Genomic DNA, 17,600 nt, shown 5'->3' with positions numbered 1-17,600 from the left:
TAATAACAGATTTTGAAATCAACCTAAATGTCCATCAATAGTAGACAGGTTAAATCAATTCTGCACATCCATATGATGGAATATGATGCAGTTGTAAAAACAAAGTGTGAACAATCTCTACATACTGAAGATGGAAAGATCTCAAGATATATCGCCGAATGCATGCAGCAAGGTACAGATAGGTAGGTGCACGCGATATGCTATATTTGGGGGGGGGGGGTAAAAAGGGGAGTCCAAGCTTGTGTGGGCTCAGATGGCCCCTGGAATGGCACAGAAGAACTGGCAGCCTCTGTGCCCGTGGGAAAAGAATGGGTGTATGGGGGGGGGGGGCTTGGTTCACTCTCTGTGCCCTTTTACACCTTCCACGTCCTGCACTACGTGCCTGTTACCCTCCCAGTCACTTGTTCAGGGCCTTCTCTGGCTCCCACCTGGGCATCGCCTCCACGGCCTCATTCTCTTCGTCAGCTGAAGCCACGGCCTCTGAGCCCTGTGGGCTGGTGCTGCCCTCCCGCTGCTCATCCTCCTCCCAGTGAGGGTCAACCTCTTCTAGGATGAGATCGGGCTCCTCTTGCTCTTCAGGGAGGATGCTGACTGCAGGGAACACAGGGTGCGGGGAGAGTGGGCTTGGGGCTCTGAGTCCCAGGGACCACACAGGGAGCCTGGGCCAACACCAGCCATGCACCAGTCCTCAGCCAAGCAGTGGCCATGCACCATTATCAGAGAGACCATTAGCAACCACATCAGTATAAAGTGATGGGCTGAAGCCCATGGTCATTCACCCTGTCTCCTTCCAGTAGTTTCCCTCGAGACCGCGTTTCCATGGCAGGCAGTCTTTGCCTCCCTTGGGGCCTCCTTGGAGCTCGTGCAGAAGCAGAAACAATGCTGCTAACCACAGTACTGCAGTGATGCCAACGACCCAGACTCGAGGTCCACCTGCCACATCGAGGTGCAGGGTGGCCTGGACTGTCCTGAGGGACACAGAGAGAGCTTACCCACTGCCCGCTCTCTAGATGCCACCCCCTGGTGACAGCATACTACATGTCCATAATCTCAGCGCCTGCTTCTGGAAGTCTTTTTCTCCTTCCTGGACCTAGAGGCTCCACCCTCCAAAGGGTCAACTTTCTCATGCAGGTGGTCCCACCTTCAGAGAGGAATCTGAGATTCCTAACCATCCCCATGTGCCTGGTCCCTGGCAAGGAAAACACTGTGGGACTGTGAGCTCGGCAGAGTGGGTGCAGGGGGCACTCAGGAGCCTGAGCCCACCCCGGCAGGAGAAGGGAAGAAAGGGGAGATTGGATGCATACCAGGGATTTCCAAAAAGCTCCAGGGGTCTAGGCAGCCATCAGGACAAGTGCGAATTACTAGTGGTGACTTTGAAAGGAAGCTGGCCTCAAGTCCCATCCTGTGACTTTGGGAGTTATTGTTCATGGTGTAGAATAATAATCATGACAATAGTTCCTAGTGCCAGGCCCTGTGCTAAGTGAATTACATGGATTAATTAAATTAGTCCTTCATCAACCTTTTTTTTTAAAATTGTCACTAGAGGACATTTTTTCAAATATCTTCAGATAGAGTGGAAGGGGGAGCGAGAGAGAAACATCGATGCAAGAGAGAGACACATCGACTGGCTGCCTCCTGCATGACCCCAACCAGGGCCGAGGACGAACTGCAACCAAGGTATGTGCCATTGGCCGGAATAGAACCCGCAACTCTTTGGTCCATGGGCCAACGCTCTAACTGCTGAGCCAACCTGACCGAGGCTCCTTCATCTACCTTTTGATATGGAAACAATTCTTATCCCTCCAGAGAAACCTCCTGCATGCCTCCTGCACTGGCCTTTCCCGTGGCTGGTCCTGGCTCTGCAAGCAGCCCTGGGGTTTGCCCAGGGAGGCTCTTCCATGTGCGGCCCTGAACCCATCGATGGGGTATATCATCTGTGTCATTCAAGGCTCCCATCCAGCAATGGTGTGGTGTCTCCACCTCAAACAGCCACTGGGTGCAAGTCCCCGCCTGACATAGCAGGGGACAACCGGGGGACAGAACCTCCCCTGGCCTGTGAGCTCATTAGCTTTTATGGCAGCCCTGCAGAGTGAGAACAGTATTCTCCTGTCGCAAAGACCAGAGAGCCGGCACAGAGAGGCTGAGTGACTTGTCCAAGGCCACACAGGATGTCAGAGGCCGTGCCAGGTCTCCTGACTCCTGTTTCCCTGGCCTACTATCCCAGGTGATAAAGTGCCGTGAGGGCCTCCCTGGCACTGGCATCACTCTGTAACGGGCACTGGATGAGTCCAGTGTTTGGCGTCCTGGAGAGCTGATGCGCCCTTGCTTGCGTCCTTGCTTTCCTTTATTAACCATTTGTGTTGTTTTAAGGTATCATTTACTGAGTAAGCCTTTTATAGGCACTTTCTCCTTTCAGCTCTGTGCCAGGCCTGCGGGGCATGCCCTAAGCTGTCCCCGTTTTACAACCAAAGATTCTACAGCTGGGAAGAGGAAGGTACCAGCCAGGAAGGGCAGCCATGGGTCACTGCCACAGCAATCCTGGGCCTAGACCTCGAGCAGGCCTGGCGAAGGAGCCACTGTCCCACCACTGGAGCTCTGAGCCCCTCTGCAGGGAAACGACTCACCCTGTCCCAGCTTTTCCAGGGCCCCCCAGGTGCCCATGTCACAGGTGGGTCACTGTGGGTACTCAAGCTCACATGGAAACTGCTGCTTTGTCTGGGGCTTCCACTTCACTCCAGGAGTCCCTGGTGGCCAGGCCACCTCTTGGCCAGCATCCTGCCTGCCAGCCTAGGACGTCGCTCAGGGCCCCCTCTGGGGAAGGAGCTCCTGTTTCCGGGACCAGCGGACAGGGAGCAGGGGCATGAATTCCAGACCAAGCCCCCCCCCTTGGACCCTGGGCTGCTGGCACAGCCCAAACCCTGCCTCAAAGCCTCCATCTCCTCTGGCAGAGGCTTTGAATGGGGCCCAAAGTTCAAGAACCCCTACTTTGGTCACTTTTCCTGCCTCCAGTGCTTGCTCAGCCTCAGAGTCTTTTTTTTTTCTCTATTGATTTTAGAGAGAGAGGAAGGGAGAGGGAGAGAGAAATAGAAACATCGATGAGAGAGAACATCGACTGGCTGCCTCATGCATGCCCCCCACTGAGGATTTGGCCCACAACCTGGGCATGTGCCCTGACCGGGAATTGAACCGGCGACCTCTTGGTGCAGGGTCAACGCTCAACCACTGAGCCATACTGGCCAGGAGAGTATTCTTTTTGAAGTTACTCCCCTGCTCAACCACTTTCAGTGGCTCCCCACTGCCACAGTCTAGTCCCCTAAAAATAGTCTCTAACTTTTCTAGTTTTACCTTCTGCCTCAAGAACTTGGGATTAGCTCTCCCTCTCCTTCCTCCACGCATCTGCTCACTTTATTTTCTCTACCAGGATTGCTGCCCCCTCACCACGGGTTGGAGACCTCAGGGGTCTCATACTCAAAGGCCCACCCAGCCAAGCAGATGGTGTATATGGGTGAAGTGATGTATATAGTGTGGGCCTGTTACAGCTGGATCGTCCCAGTTTTCAAGAGAAGCCAGACTTCTATGTAAAGCCACCTACCTGCTTTTTAAATGTTGGCAACTAATTCTCATTTTAAAAAATCACTCTTTGCCCCAAACACAGACATCTATGGGCCAGCTGGGACCCAGGACAACCAGCTCAGGATTCTTGGCTAACTCCTCTTGCCTGCAACCCCCATACCACAGGCCGCATTTAATTCACGCAATTTTCTTTTCCTTCCTTCCTTCCTTCCTTCCTTCCTTCCTTCCTTCCTTCCTTCCTTCCTTCCTTCCTTTCCCTTCCTTCCTTCCTCTCTCCCTCCCTCCCTCCCTTCCTTTCCCTCCCTTCCTTCCTTCCTTCCTTCCTTCCTTCCTTCCTTCCTTCCTTCCTTCCTTCCTTCCTCTCTCCCTCCCTCCCTCCCTCCCTTCTTTCCTTCCTTTCTTCCTTCCTTTCCCTTCCTTCCTTTCCCTTCCTTCCTTCCTCTCTCCCTCCCTTCCTTTCCCTTCGTTCTTTTTCCTTCCTTCCTTCCTTCCTTCCTTCCTTCCTTCCTTCCTTCCTTCCTTCCTTCCTTCCTTCCCCTCACCTGAGAATATTTTTTCCATTATCTTCAGATAGAGTGGAACAGAGGAAGAGAGAGAGAGAGAAACATCGATGTGAAAGAGACACATCAACTGACTGCCTCCCGCATGAGCAGGGCTGGGGACAAACCACAACCAAGGTACATGCCCTTGATCAGAATTGAACCCGAGACTCATTGGGCTGCAGGCCAACGCTCTCACCGCTGAGCCAAACCGGCCAGGGCTCATCCACATACTTCTCAACCTAAGTGTTGTTTCAGCCTTATCTGAAGCCATAACATGATGCGACCACGGGTTCCAGGTGCTCCTTACGCACTTTAATGCCAATGGAAGTGTCTGTTGCTGTCACAGGTGGTCCCCCACCCTCTGAGGGAGAGAATGAAGCCAACCTAAGAAGAACATCTTTTGGGAAAAACTATGTCCCATGGGGACACCCGCCAGCCATGTGGCGGGCACCATGCTGAGGGCTGTGAGGTGTGTCCTCTCAAAGTCCTTCGTGGGCTTTGCCAGCCTTCTGGGGGGCAGTCCTCCTGGTGTCCAGCCTCAATGCCCCAGGCTGCCCCAGGGGACCTTCCCCTTGCTCTGGTGGACAGGGGCTGGCTTTGGTCCCCGAGAGGCAGCTCTGGGATGGCAGAAGGGACTCTGATTCCCCCTCGCCCTGCCTGGGAGTGTGAGGAGGGACAGGGGTCACTGTTCAAGGGGGGGGGGGTGTCAACAGCCCCCTCCCCTGCAGGTCTTCTCTTCAGGACACCCTTCCTTCCTTCCATCTGTCCGTTTGCCCATCTGTGCTCTCCCAGGCTCCCTTCTCCCTTGTTTCAGAGGTCCCCAGCTGCTGCCGCCCCTGGAACAGAGGAGGAGACAGAGGGTGGGTGGCGAGGTGGGCAGGCGGAGGGCTGAGTGAGTGAGTGTCTGAGCCAGTGAAGGCTGGGGAGGCTGGGGGGATGGGGTGGGGGGCGGGGGCACTCATCCCCCAGTCCCCCAGGATCACCCTGTGTATTGGATTAAATAGTGTCCCCCCAAAACATACTCAAGTCCTAACTCCTGTTACCTGTGAATGTGACCTTGTTTGGAAATAGGGTCTTTACAGATGTCATTAGTTAAGAATCTCAAGATGAAATCATCCTGGACTTAGGGTGAGCCCTACATCCTATGACCAGTAAGTATCTTTACAAGAGAAAAAGAGGGAGATGTGAGAGACGGAGGAAATGGCAGAGGGGCAGAGGCGGGAGGCGGCTGGAAGCCCAGCTTGCAGGGGCAGGGGGGAGAACTGCCGAAGCCGCCAGAAGCGGGGGGAAGCATGAGGGCATCTCCCGCAGAGCCCAGGGGGAACCAGCTCCTCCAGCACTTTGACCTTGGCCTCCTGGCTGACTGTGGGCGAACACACCTCTGCTGTTTGAAGGCACCCAGTCTGTGGGCCTGGGTTATGCAGCCCGGGAAGCTAGCGCCTGGATCCTGGAAGGGGTGTGGAGTTGCCCCCTTGCTTCCTCAGTGCCCATCGCTGACCCCTGACCCCCACGCTCCAGCACCCAGGGAGGCCCTGTCCACAGCTGGCCAAGAATCCTGCCTCCCTCCAGAGGAGCAGAGAGAAGGTTAAGAGGGGCCAGGGGCTCCATCCTCAAATCTCTCAGCAACCCCTGGAGAGGTCTCTGACCCAAGGAACGTTTGCCATTCCCTTAACTTCAGCCTGACTGAGAAACCGCTGCCATGTCAAGTGGACTCTAGTCTCCACTCCATGAGAACTGCCCTGTGACCTTGGGTATGGCAATGCCTGCCCCAACCGCCATGAGGACCCATGTTCTGTGTCCCTTAGGGTGGCCAGATGAGCCCCACTCTGAAGCCATCCTCTCCCAGTGTCGTCACAATCACACAGACCCCATTGCCTCCCAAGCCTCTGTCAGACCCAAGCTCCAGTCAGCTGGCCTGTGTGTGCCCCAGGACACAGTGGCCGTCCCCAGCCTCCGAATTCTCGTAAAGGTCACCACCGGCCTAATGGGACTGGGGTTGGCCGCAGCCTCACAGACACAGTGAGAAGCAGCCATGTCCAGGGTGGAATAGGGCCACCACCCTCAGGGCCTGAACTCAGCTTTGCCCACTTCTAGTGCTCATCACAGGCCTGGCACTCAGCAGGCCCTCCATGTTTGGGAGGGAGGGAGGGAATGAATGAATGAATGAATGAATGAATGAATGAATGCCCTGTCCACCACATGCCTTTCCCGAGGCCATGAAATGAAAGAAGAGCAGATGTGGGACCCTAGCCCGCCCCTTCTGGCCTCCGTCTGTCCCCCAGTCCTGAGGCAGGTTTGGGATAAACAGCAACACACTCACCTGCCCAGCCTGGCCACAGGTGAGGGGGTGCCCTCCCAGCCCCAGGAGTCTACAGGATCCAGTTCCCTGTTCATCTCCCCTCACCCTCAACCAGCCACTCTGCCAAACCCTTTGGCCCAGCTGGCAGGGGCATGGGGAGCTCTCCCTGAGTGTTCCACCAGGAGAGGGGCTCCACCGACTTGGCCTTGAAACTGCCTTTGAATGGAAGCCAAAAGGCAGGCCAAGTCCTCTGCCCAGCCTCCAGCATGGGCCTCCGCCACCATCGGCTCTAGGCCGCTCTGGTTACCTGACCAGGCCGACCTGAGAGGGGTTCCCTCAGCTCCTGGTTAAAAGACCCTGACTGTGCCCCCTGGCAGGGGACAGCCCACTGCCCATGTTTGCTCAGACGCACACGAGGACCCACCGAAGTGTCACTTACTGGTCTGCACGTCACACAGCACAGGCGGGTTAGGCTCCTGAGCGGAGAGAAAGGGGAAAACTGCTGCGGCCTCCTTCCCGGTTTCAACGGGCTCCCCCAGCACATGGGGCAAGAGGCTCACCCTCCCCCCTGCTAGGACCCCCACATGGTCCCCTGGCATTGGGCTCCACCTGCCCTGCTTCTCCCTCTCCTGCCTCTGAGGTCACACTCTGCTCCAGTCACCCTCCCTCCAGGATGGCTCGCTGCTCTGACCCCCTCCGCGCCTTTGCTGGGGCTGCCCGCCCCGCGCCCTCTCTTCGGTGCTCTGTGTGTGAAAGACCCTGGAGGGCTGTCAAAGCTCCCTCTGCACAAAGGCCCTGCCCACCGCACCTTCCCTGCCCCTACCTCCTCCTGGGGGGGGGGGGTGCTCTCTGTAAGGGCATCTTTTTTGTTGTTGTTGTTAATTCTCACCCGAGGATATTTTCCCATTGATTTTTAGATAGAGTGGAAGGGAGGGAGGGAGACAGCGAGAGAGAGACAGAAACATCAATGTGAGAGACACATCGATTGGTTGCCTCCCACCCGACCCCAACTGGAGTCAGGAATCAAACCTGCAACCCAGGTAAGTGCCCTTGACTGAGAATTGAACCCAAGACCCTTTGGTTCACGGGCCAATGCTCTAACCACTGAACAAAACTGGCCAGGCTGTAAGGGCATCTTCACTGACTAATCATTTCGGCCACCAGGCCCCCTTTCCTTTTCTCAGAAAACTCCAAAGCTACGCTCCCTGCCACCCCAGAGGCCTTATGAACACGGAGCCCGGAGCCCGAGGGCTCACCTGCAGGGCGGGCCCTGCCCACCCCCCACTGCAGCAGGACTGGAATCCAGGCCTCCCACCCCCAGTTCCAGGTGCTTCTATGAAGATGTCCAATTGTCCAAGAGAGAAGGGCCAGTGGCCAGGTTCTTGGAGAGGAAGAGGTGACAGAGGACGTGCTCCCCACACCCACCTACGCTGGAGTGCTAGGTTGTCAGGAAGGCACACAGAGCCACTGGCTCCTTAGAGCCCTACTTCTTCCCAGGACATTCCAGTCCTCTATCTCTGGGACTTTGCACATGCTGGTCCTCTGCCTGGAGGGCCCTGTCCTAACCACCTGCATCACTGTCACCCACCCACTCCCTGCTCCTCCCACAGGTCTCGGCTTGCTGGCCACTTCCACTGGAAAGCCTTCCTCAGGCCCCCAGGAGGCTCTCCTCTGCGCCCACACCCTCTCCCCCACCCACGGTAGCACCTCCCCCACGGTAGCACCTCCCCCACGGACTGCGACCTCCTGGCAGGCAGGCAGCCCTGGGGCACGGTGCTTCAGCCCTGAGATAGGCTGGCTGGGTGGGCTGGGATCCCACTGCAGGCTCCTTTCTTCCTTCTGTATGACTGTCCCCCTGAGACACAGGTCAACCATCCCACTTTTACCTGTGCTCCTAAGACCCCTCCTACCCCCTCATCCAGGGCCCTCACTCCCATAGTCCAACACCCACCGGCTCTCCAGCCTTCCCCCGGAGCACTGGCTGCGGCAGGGCCATCTCCAGTCTATGTAGGAGCCACACCACCAACCTGTGGATGGGAGAGAATGGCCATGTCCAGGTGGGAAAGTGACACCAGAGTCTGATCCCCCACCCACTCAAGGCAGACAGCAACCCACCAGAAGGCAGACCAGAACCCAGGTCCTCAACCCCAAAGACCATTGTCCCCCTTCCTGGCCTCCTTAGGCATATCTCTGGCTACTGCTCAGACCCCAGCAGATAGCTCAGGCTCCTGCCACCCTCCACTCTACCCCTGGAGGTGCGTTTCAGGCCCCTCTCCCACTGCCAGGGTGGGAACTTTTCAGTACCTATCCCAATTTTAAACGCATGTATCCTTTAGCCCAGCAACGTTGTTTCCTACAGATTTACCCTACACATTTACTTGCATGTGGCGAAATGATGCCTGTACAAGGCTATTGCTTGCAGCTAAAGAGTGAAAACAAACCTAACTCTACCACATGGTTAAATAAAATCTGGTACGTCCATATAACAAAGTACTATGCAGCCATAGAAAGAATGAAGCAGACCTAGATGTATAAAACCACCTCAAAGAGACATTTTTGGGTGGAAAAAGCAAGGTACAGAACAGTACATACAGTTTGCTATTGTCAGGTGGATGTATTTAAAAATGAAACGTACTCACAAATTTGTGCCTAGAAAAATCTTGGGAAGGCTGAGAAGCTGCTGGTGGGGTTGCCCTGGGAAGGGGCTCTGGAAACCCCTTTGGATATTCTCCTAGGGGCATGTTTTACTTTTATAATTTAAAAAAGAGTTCGATGAAGGTTGGGTGTTGGGCTGTGCCCCCATGAGAGGTGTGGCGTTCAGTTTGGGGGGCTTACCTGGCAGGACCCCTAGGCGGGGTCAGGGAGGAAGCCTGGAAGCCAGGCTGGGGCTCTGCAGTCAGCTCCTCCTCAGGCTCGGGGGGGCTGGGAGTGGGCAGGGGCTGACTTTCTGGGGCCTGCAGCATGGGCTCCATTTCCAAGGGGCGTCCCGGGGGTTCTAAGCAGCAGGGAGAGTAGGAGACTAAGATGACATGGCAAAGTTCCATTGACCCCTTAAGGGCACAGGGGACCAAATTTAAAGGGCAAACATGAGTGGGAAGCCCCCTGGGATCACCCAGCCACCCCTATCATCAGACAGACATGGGAGTGAGGCCCAGGGAGCAGAAGGAACTTGTCCAAGACCTCACAAAGCTGTCCCAGGCCACTTGGCTTCCCAGCCTGGACTGGGGAGAGGGTTCTAGTGCTCCCCCACAATAGACCACTCCCAGCAAGCCCTTAACCCCTTCCTAGCCTGGGTTAGGGCTAAGGTCCTCCCCTGGCATCCCTCATGCCCCAATTGTACCCCAGCCCAGCCTGTGACCATCTCAAGCAGCCCTTTCCCAGGTCCTCTCCCTGTACCTGGGCCCAAGGCAGCATCTGCAGGCTCGTCTCTGCAGCCCTGGGTCATAGCAGGAAGAGAGGTCAGGAAGCAACGCAAGCCCGGAGCACTCCCGCCCCTGGCCAGCCGTGTGCTGGCCCGTCCTTCCCATGAGTCCCCTGTGCCTCCGGCAGTCACTCCCCCCATCAAGGACCCTCCAGGGAGCGCACCCCCTCCGTGGGTCTCAGAGAGGGGTGTGGGGACAGACTGCTAGAGTAGGCACCCCTTCCTGAGACCCCCAGAAACCCTCCCAGGTGGTCAGCTTCCTGCTTCCCCTTTTTGTCCACTTACCTCTGAAGTTTTTGGAGGCTGAGGCAGCACTTTCTCCAGGTTCTGCTCAAACCACCTGAGCAGCCAGGGCCCAGGCCTGCAGAGGGGCCGGTGGTCAGCCGGGCGGCCTGAGGAGTGGCCAGCCATACTGTCCTGACCACCGGCTGGGGTCTCAGGCCTGGCCTAGCCCCCCCTGCCCTCGGCTCTCATTCTGGGGGCCTTGTATTGGATACTCTCCATGGACCTCAAGTGGTGGGGGAAACCTGCCAACCTCAAATTCTGATCCAGGGCTGACCAGGCTCCGGAACCACGGGCCCAGCCTCGGCCTCCTGGGCAGCAGGTGAGGAGCAGAGGCTGCTCGGGGCAGTGGGCTCCCTGTGACCGGGACAGGCAGGTCTGTGATCAAAGCAGTCACACAGGGCCCTACACCTAGAAGGCCTGTTTTTACTGAATGCTCTGTTAGCATAGTCTTAAATTCTTAACACTTTTTAAAAGGAGTCCTGAGTTTTCGTTTTGCACTGGGCCCCGCAAAGCACAGAGCTGCCCCAGGGCAAGTGCTTGACCCCAGACAGCCCTCCAAGCAGACCCTCTCCTTAGGGAAGCTCCATGCTCCCAGGGGAACCCAGCCCCCCCCCCCACCACCACCACCACCACCAGGTATGGCCCGTGAGAAAGCTGGCAAGTCATCTGGGTGCCTTCACCCTAAATCACTTTCCAATCCCATGAGTCAGCTGAGTGGCCCTGAGGACCCCTGACCTAGCTTCCAGGGGACCAAAAAAAAAAGAGAGAGAGAGCGAACTGGAGTAATAAATGACTAAATGTACTTAATCTCTTCATTTTATTTTTTCAATAAATCCCCCAATCTCCTCCCCTCTGACAACCTTCAGTGTATTCTCTGTATCTATGTGTCTGTTTCTGTTTTGTTTATTCACTTATTTTGTTCTTTAGATTTTACATATAAATGAAATCTCATGGTATTTATATTTTCTAGCTTCTCTTGAAAAGTGGAGAATTTGGCAATCCTGGGCCCACACTCTAACCCTACAGAGCAGGGCCACTCCCTGGAGAAGGACACATGCTCCACCCTTTGTCATAGTCCTCACCCAGCCTGCCACCCTGAATGACAAGGCAGCCACCCGCCTCAATCACCTCTGTTTAAAGCTGTTGACAACTATGAGGCCAACCCGAATGTCCCCCATGGTGGCCCAGGCTCTGCCTCTGGGCTCCACACAGCATCCACCTACACAGAGCCCCTCTGTGAGGAGATCATCCATACCTCCTCCCATCCTCAGAACGTGGCCCCCACCTGGGGAGATCCCAGTAGTCAACACCAAACCATGGGCAGCACAAGACCCATAGCCCCATTTTCTGGATGAGAAAAGTGAGGTCCGGAAGAGATAAAAGGCATGTCCAAGGTCACACTGAGGTGGTAGCGGACTCTGCTCTTAAATACAGCACCCGAGGCTCTGTGTACACTGCTCCCCCCACCACACACACTACAGATGAGGCTCAGAGGCTCCCAAAGCAGCGCTCAGGGACGGGGACTCACCCAGTGTCCTTTGCCCTGGAGGCCTCACTGGATCCATCTGCAGAGAAAGTATGGTGGTCAGTAGCAAGAGGCCTGCCCAGACCCCTACTCAGCCCAGTTTGAAACCATGTTTGAATCTGGGGCCAGTCCAATAAAACTCAGCCCTGTGGACTCTCCCCAGGAGCAAGACCCATGCCCATCTCCCCTCAGCCCCACCCCTGTAAAGCCATCCTACCCTATGGCCTTACCTGAGACCCCAGTGCTGCAGTGCCCAAGGATCTGTGCTCTTGCCTATGGGGACAGACAGACAGACAGGCACAGGCAGAGAGCCCAGGTGCACCAGCCTCCCACAGCCCCTTCTGCACCCAACCCTCTGCAGCTCCCAGCCCCAGCAGTACCTGATCCGGGCCCTCCAAGCTGATCGCAGTGCTCTGGGCTGGACGGCCACTGTGGACAGGCTGTGGGACAACCTTCTCCATGCCCCTCCTGAGCCAGGTCAGCACCCAGGCCCTGGGACTGCAGAGGGACAGATGGTGCCCACCCTCAACCTCCCCAGCCCCAGCGCAGTCAGAGTGGCCGGCCACAACTCAAGATCTTGGTTTTTTCAACCTGAAGCAACTAGTTGGAATTGCACACCTCTGTCTCCCCACTGTGAGACTTCAGACACATCATCTCCCCCAAGCCTGTGTCCCTCTCTGGAAAGTGGAGACACCAACTCTTTGTGAGGCAAGAATGCCCCGTGCCATCCTGAGCCCACCTCTATCAGATGCTTGAGAGCAACCAAGTTCTCTCCATCATCCTGGCTGCCCCTTAGCCTGGCTCCAGGGGTCCCCATCCTGCACTTGGCACATGCCTTGTGCTGCAGAAGGGTTGAGGGTTTCCTGGAGGGTGTCTCCTCGTGGCTGAGACTGGTCCTTCTAAAGATGCGGGTCACAGGCTCACTGCCTGGGCCAGCCCCAGCCACAGATGTGCTCACTTGGGTAATATCTGAGCCAACCAGGAGATTTTACGTAAAAGTCTGGATTTCTGGTATCCTGGGGACGTCGGAACCTCTGCCACTTTGGACCTGACTCCATCCAGGCACTGAGAACCCTCTGGCCCCACCTTTCACTGCTCCTGGTCACATTGGCCCAGGAGATCCCCACCCACTGCCTGAGGCTTTCTTCATTCAGCCAGTTCCCAAAATGGCCCAAACTTGGCCTGGGAGTGATGGTGGGCCTGACAGCAGTGTGGGCCCCCCTGCTAATGGCGCCCCAGTTTGGGTGGGCCCGGCCCTCAGGAGAGGGGATGTGGTACCGTACCTGTTCACTCCAGGGACCACAGCAAGCTGGGCCTGGGGGGACGTGGGCGGAGGAGAGGCGGCCTTCTGGGTCTCTGGAAAAGAGTCCCTCACGCTTTAGATCTGGACACTCGGAGAGTCCGTTTCTACCATGTAGGGTGGTCAAGTCAGGCAGGGAGTGGGGAGAACCCCAAAGGGGTCAGGAGGCTGGGATTCCAGCTCAGCGCAGCTGAAAGTTCCCCAGGAGCCCGCCCTTAGCTTCTCTGAGCCTCCCTGTGAATGGGCCTCCCCGTTCCTCTATCAGGCCCGAGGGGAGAACACAGCCCTTCCCACCGCTGGCCCTTCGAGCCTGGGCTTCTAGCACTCACCCTCAGGGCTCGGGTCAGCCACAGCTCCTTCCTCCCCTTCGAATGACTCCTCTGGTGGCTGGAGGGTTCAAAAAGGACCATGTGAGCCCTCAGAGAGCTCACTCTGGTTCAGACCCACCCATAAGGGACCCTTCCACCCCCCACAGGACCAAACAATTCTATTCTCATAACCGTCTCTGTAAATCCTGGTGGCCTCACCTTCCACCTGGGACCCTCCCTTCCTCCCAGCCCCACAGACCTCTCATCCAGATCTGGGCCCTCACAGCCCCCCGCAAGGTGGTCCCCAGGCCTATCACATCACCCAGGAAGCTTCCCCAAGTCAGTGGCCTGGGAAGAGTGGGGGGAGTTATAGAAAGTTACGAAGCCTTGCAGCAAGCTGAGGGGCAGAGGGAGGTGAGAGGATCCCACTGCCCACCCAGCCCCAGTCAGGGCTTTTCCTCTCCTTTAGGGCCAAACCTTCCATGTCCCTCCAGCAGGCGGTGCAGTTCAGCCGCTGCCGCCTGCCTCTCATCTGCTTCTGCAGTAGCACCTTCTACTGCTACATGCACATATGTGCATGTACAACAAAGGCAGACCTAGACATGAGCTGTGCACACTCACTCTCACATATACTTACAGGCACAGACATACATGACCACACTTGTATACAAATGGAGACACAAACATTTGTATATGTGTGTGTTTATACACATGTACATGCAATGTATATATACATGTATATGCACATGTGCCCAAACATGTGTGTGCACATACAAGACACAAAACGGATGTACATATATAGTTGTGTTACGTACCCTGACACATTTCATATGTGCATCAACACAAAATCAAATACTTGAGCATACTGCACAGACACACAAACATGCATACATGCATAAACACGTAAATACATTCACAGATTCAGAAACATTTGCATGTACACATGCATATGCACTAGCGTCCACCATGCACACAGAACTATAGACACACTGGTGTGTACACCCATATTTATGTATGCACATGTGTGTACACACATATACATGTAAGTGCATGCATGTAGTCAGGTACACCTGATTTGAAAACACGCCTGCATGTACAAACATTCCACTAAGGACACACAGAGTACACCTCTATGTACATACACATGTGTGCACATGCAAACACTTAGACACACAAGTCCTGTACCTGGGCAACTTACTGTTTCCTAAACACAGCCTGCACTACTCCAGTAATAGCCTTTCTGTCCTGGGAGTGCTCCACCTCTTCATCTCCGCCAGGTGCAATTCAGCCCGGCCACAGTGTCCAGGAAGTACTCACTTGCCTGCTTCCAATCTCCAAAGAGAAGATGACTCTCCCTATTCTGCGCTCCCATTGTCCTCAGTCTGATGCACCTATTTGGCCCTCCCAGAGGGTGAGCTGAGGCCAGTGTTGGAGCTCACCACTTTTCCTCATCACTCTGTCTCCTTGCAGAATGCCTGGACAGGTGCTTGTCTGCTGACCTCCAGGGCAATGCCATATTCATCATTATGCTCCCAGCACTGCACAGGGGGCCTGAAGTCCATCAGAAGCAAAATCAAATCTGTTTAATTTAGCTTCTGAATTAGTTCCCGTCAGGCTCCTGGATGAATGAGACGCAGACTGGAAAGTTTTGATGTGTTCAAAGGTAAGTTCTAGAGTAGGGCTGCTCCAAGTGTGGTCCATGAACCAGTGTCAGTCTGCAAACTGCTACTGGTCCACACTGAATAGGTAGTTTGCACCATAATGTTTATCAACACACTTCCTTCACTGAGAAAGTCTTACTGCAAAACAAATTCTGATAAACTAAGCAGTATGCTTAGTTACATAGTAGATTTACATTCTAGCAAGCTTCTAATCTCATCATGGACTGGTAACAAACAGTCCATGCACTGTTCTAAAGCACAGAGGTTGGCAAACAATGGCCCATGGGCCAAATTCAGCCTGCTGCTCATTTTGTAAATAAAGTTTTATTAGAACACAGCTATGCTCATTTATTGTCTGTGGCTATTTTCACATGCCAGTGACAGAGTTAAGTGATTAACAGAGATAGCATGACCCACAAAGCCTAAAATATTTACTCCCCAGCATGTAAAATATTTACTCCCTCACCCTCACTTCTTACCAGGCACTCCTCTTCTAGCTTGGCCTCCTGGGGGGCTGTGTCAGGCTCCGGCGCTGGTTCCAGCTCTGCCTCCAGGCCAAGCTCTGGCTCCGGTTCTGCCCCCTCCTCCTCCTCCATCTTGGTCTTCTGAGGGGTCCCTGGGGGCTGAGGCAGCACCCTCTGGACCCAGCCCAACATCCTGACACCTGTAGGGCAGAGTCCTTAGGCCTCCCCAGAGTGCTCACAGTTGTTCCCACCATTTGGGGGCCACTTGTGTGGATTACACATTTCCCTTTTCTCTCATATTTTAAAATATTTCTGCAATTGTATCTCCAAGTAAAAATACTCAAATCTACATGTGTATAAAGAGGCTGATCACAACAGTCTTATAGCAAAAGATGAAAAACATTCAAACATCTGTCAGTAGGAGACTGGCTATTGGAAAGTACCTAACTGTTCCCCTGTAAGAGGGACACATTAAATACATTTCACTGCATTCAATAATGGAATATTATGGCTCTATCTGAACTAACATGGGAACGTGCACATGCTCTGGACTCCAGTTGTGAGCAAATCAGTTAAACTCTTTGTTCCTCAGTTTGTTTGTCTGTAAAATGGGATAGTAAAAGTACCTACTTTGTAGGGGTGATTTAAGGATGAGATAAACTGGTAAGAACAGTGACTAGCACACACTGGAAGCTTAGTTAGTGTTGGCTGTGACTATTATTTGGAATCAAGTAAAAATGCTTGTGAAATATTATGTTCGGTATAATCCCCCTTGCAAACTTTTATGAATACATTATAAGTAATATGTAAATGGAAAATCTGTTTTTCTTTTTGTTTTTTTGTTTTGTTTTGTTTTATCCTCGCCTGAGAATATTTTTCTACTTATCTTCAGAGTGGGGGGGGGGGAGAGAGAGAGAGAGAGAGAGAGAGAGAGAGAGAGAGAGAGAGACATCGATGTGAGAGTGAGACATCGAGTGGCTGCCTTCCTCATGACCCCGGCCAGGGCTGGGGACGAACTGCAACTGAGGTATGTGCCCTTGGCTGGAATCGAACCCGTGACTCATTGGTCTGCAGGCCAATGCTCTAACCACTGAGCCAAACCGGCCAGGGCAGAAAATCTGTTTTAATATAGACAAAATTAACCTATTTTCATGATTTAATATTTTAAGGTAAAATGACAGTTAAGCCCCCTTTTCAGGGTTTACTGTGATATTTCAGCCCTACCTTACTTATATGGGTTCAGTTTCTGGCATGATTTGTTTTTGGGGAATGGGGAGCCCTTGCCCTCATGATTAGATTCCTACAGGATGGCCTGGCCCAGCGGGCACCACACAGGTCAGTGTGCGCCAACTGTTGGCCCAGAAAGGTCCCTTTTGGGGCAATGCTCGACATGGTGTGCTCCGCCCCCAGCCTTGGGCAGCCCAGGTGTTGTTAGAGGGCTCCTCTGCCCCTTCCCCAGCAGGACCCTGGCCCTAGGCTGAGAGAGCAAGCACAGGGCCCAGCTCCCTGCAGCCTGTGGCCACGCTGCCTTCCCTTCTTCTCACAGCTCTGACTTCTGTCCCCACTCCGGCCTCAGCAGCCCAGCTTCCCCTGTGAGAGGCTGTGGGGGGTGACAGAGCCTCAACTCTGTCTCCAAAAAGGTGAACTTGGGCCAGACATGACCCCTCTGGTCATCCATCTTCCTGTTGGGATGGAGACACAGTGATTACCAAGGTCAGAAGAACCCCAGGTCACATGCTAGGATGGTGGATTCCCCCGACCCCAGCCAGCCATAAGCAGCCTCACAAGGGAGAGTGTTCACACTCACCCTCGTTCTCACCACCTCCCGCCAGGCCCTGTAAAAATAAGTGTTGTCATCACCACTTTATAGCAAAGGAAATGGAAGCACAGAGAGGTCAGTAGCCTGGCCCAAAGTAACACAGCCAGTGAGTGGCAATGCTGAGTTCGCACTTAGGTCTGCCTGGCTCCAGGTGTCCCACGTGTCCCCCAGTGGTACCGACATCTGCTTCTTCTGCAGGCCAGTCCTGCAGACCCTGTCTCCGCAGTCAGCTACTGCGACTTAAGTTTCTGAACCTTCTGGAAATGACAAGGAAGCCTTCACACTCCCAGTTTTTCTTCTTCCCTAGACTCAGCCATTCCCTCCTACATGGAAACGTTTGCAGGTCCCTCCTATACTTCAGCCATGTCCCTGCCAACTCCATTTGATGAAAGTGGCTCAGGTA

At 54.4% G+C, this 17,600-nt stretch overlaps 1 protein-coding gene across 1 annotated transcript in view; it reads right to left on the bottom strand.

The window, feature by feature from the left end:
- The window catches only part of CNGB1 (cyclic nucleotide gated channel subunit beta 1), an 80,513-nt gene that overhangs the window by 62,575 nt on the left and 338 nt on the right, over nucleotides 1-17,600 (bottom strand). Inside the window, exons 2-14 of the mRNA XM_036275359.1 lie at nucleotides 17,186-17,213; nucleotides 15,394-15,578; nucleotides 13,275-13,332; nucleotides 12,929-13,001; nucleotides 12,026-12,143; nucleotides 11,876-11,918; nucleotides 11,649-11,685; nucleotides 10,121-10,196; nucleotides 9,811-9,850; nucleotides 9,250-9,409; nucleotides 8,366-8,441; nucleotides 6,854-6,890; nucleotides 429-591 (exon numbers count right to left, since the gene is read on the bottom strand). Of these exons, the coding sequence (XP_036131252.1) occupies nucleotides 429-591; nucleotides 6,854-6,890; nucleotides 8,366-8,441; nucleotides 9,250-9,409; nucleotides 9,811-9,850; nucleotides 10,121-10,196; nucleotides 11,649-11,685; nucleotides 11,876-11,918; nucleotides 12,026-12,143; nucleotides 12,929-13,001; nucleotides 13,275-13,332; nucleotides 15,394-15,570 (1,058 nt within the window). The 5' untranslated portion in view covers nucleotides 15,571-15,578; nucleotides 17,186-17,213. The remainder of the gene's footprint in view (nucleotides 1-428; nucleotides 592-6,853; nucleotides 6,891-8,365; nucleotides 8,442-9,249; nucleotides 9,410-9,810; nucleotides 9,851-10,120; nucleotides 10,197-11,648; nucleotides 11,686-11,875; nucleotides 11,919-12,025; nucleotides 12,144-12,928; nucleotides 13,002-13,274; nucleotides 13,333-15,393; nucleotides 15,579-17,185; nucleotides 17,214-17,600) is intronic.

This window comes from Molossus molossus, unplaced genomic scaffold (genome assembly GCF_014108415.1).
Source record: "Molossus molossus isolate mMolMol1 unplaced genomic scaffold, mMolMol1.p scaffold_m16_p_21, whole genome shotgun sequence".
In the NCBI taxonomy this organism is placed as follows: Eukaryota; Metazoa; Chordata; class Mammalia; order Chiroptera; family Molossidae; genus Molossus; species Molossus molossus.
This window is presented reverse-complemented; position numbering and strand designations above follow the sequence as displayed.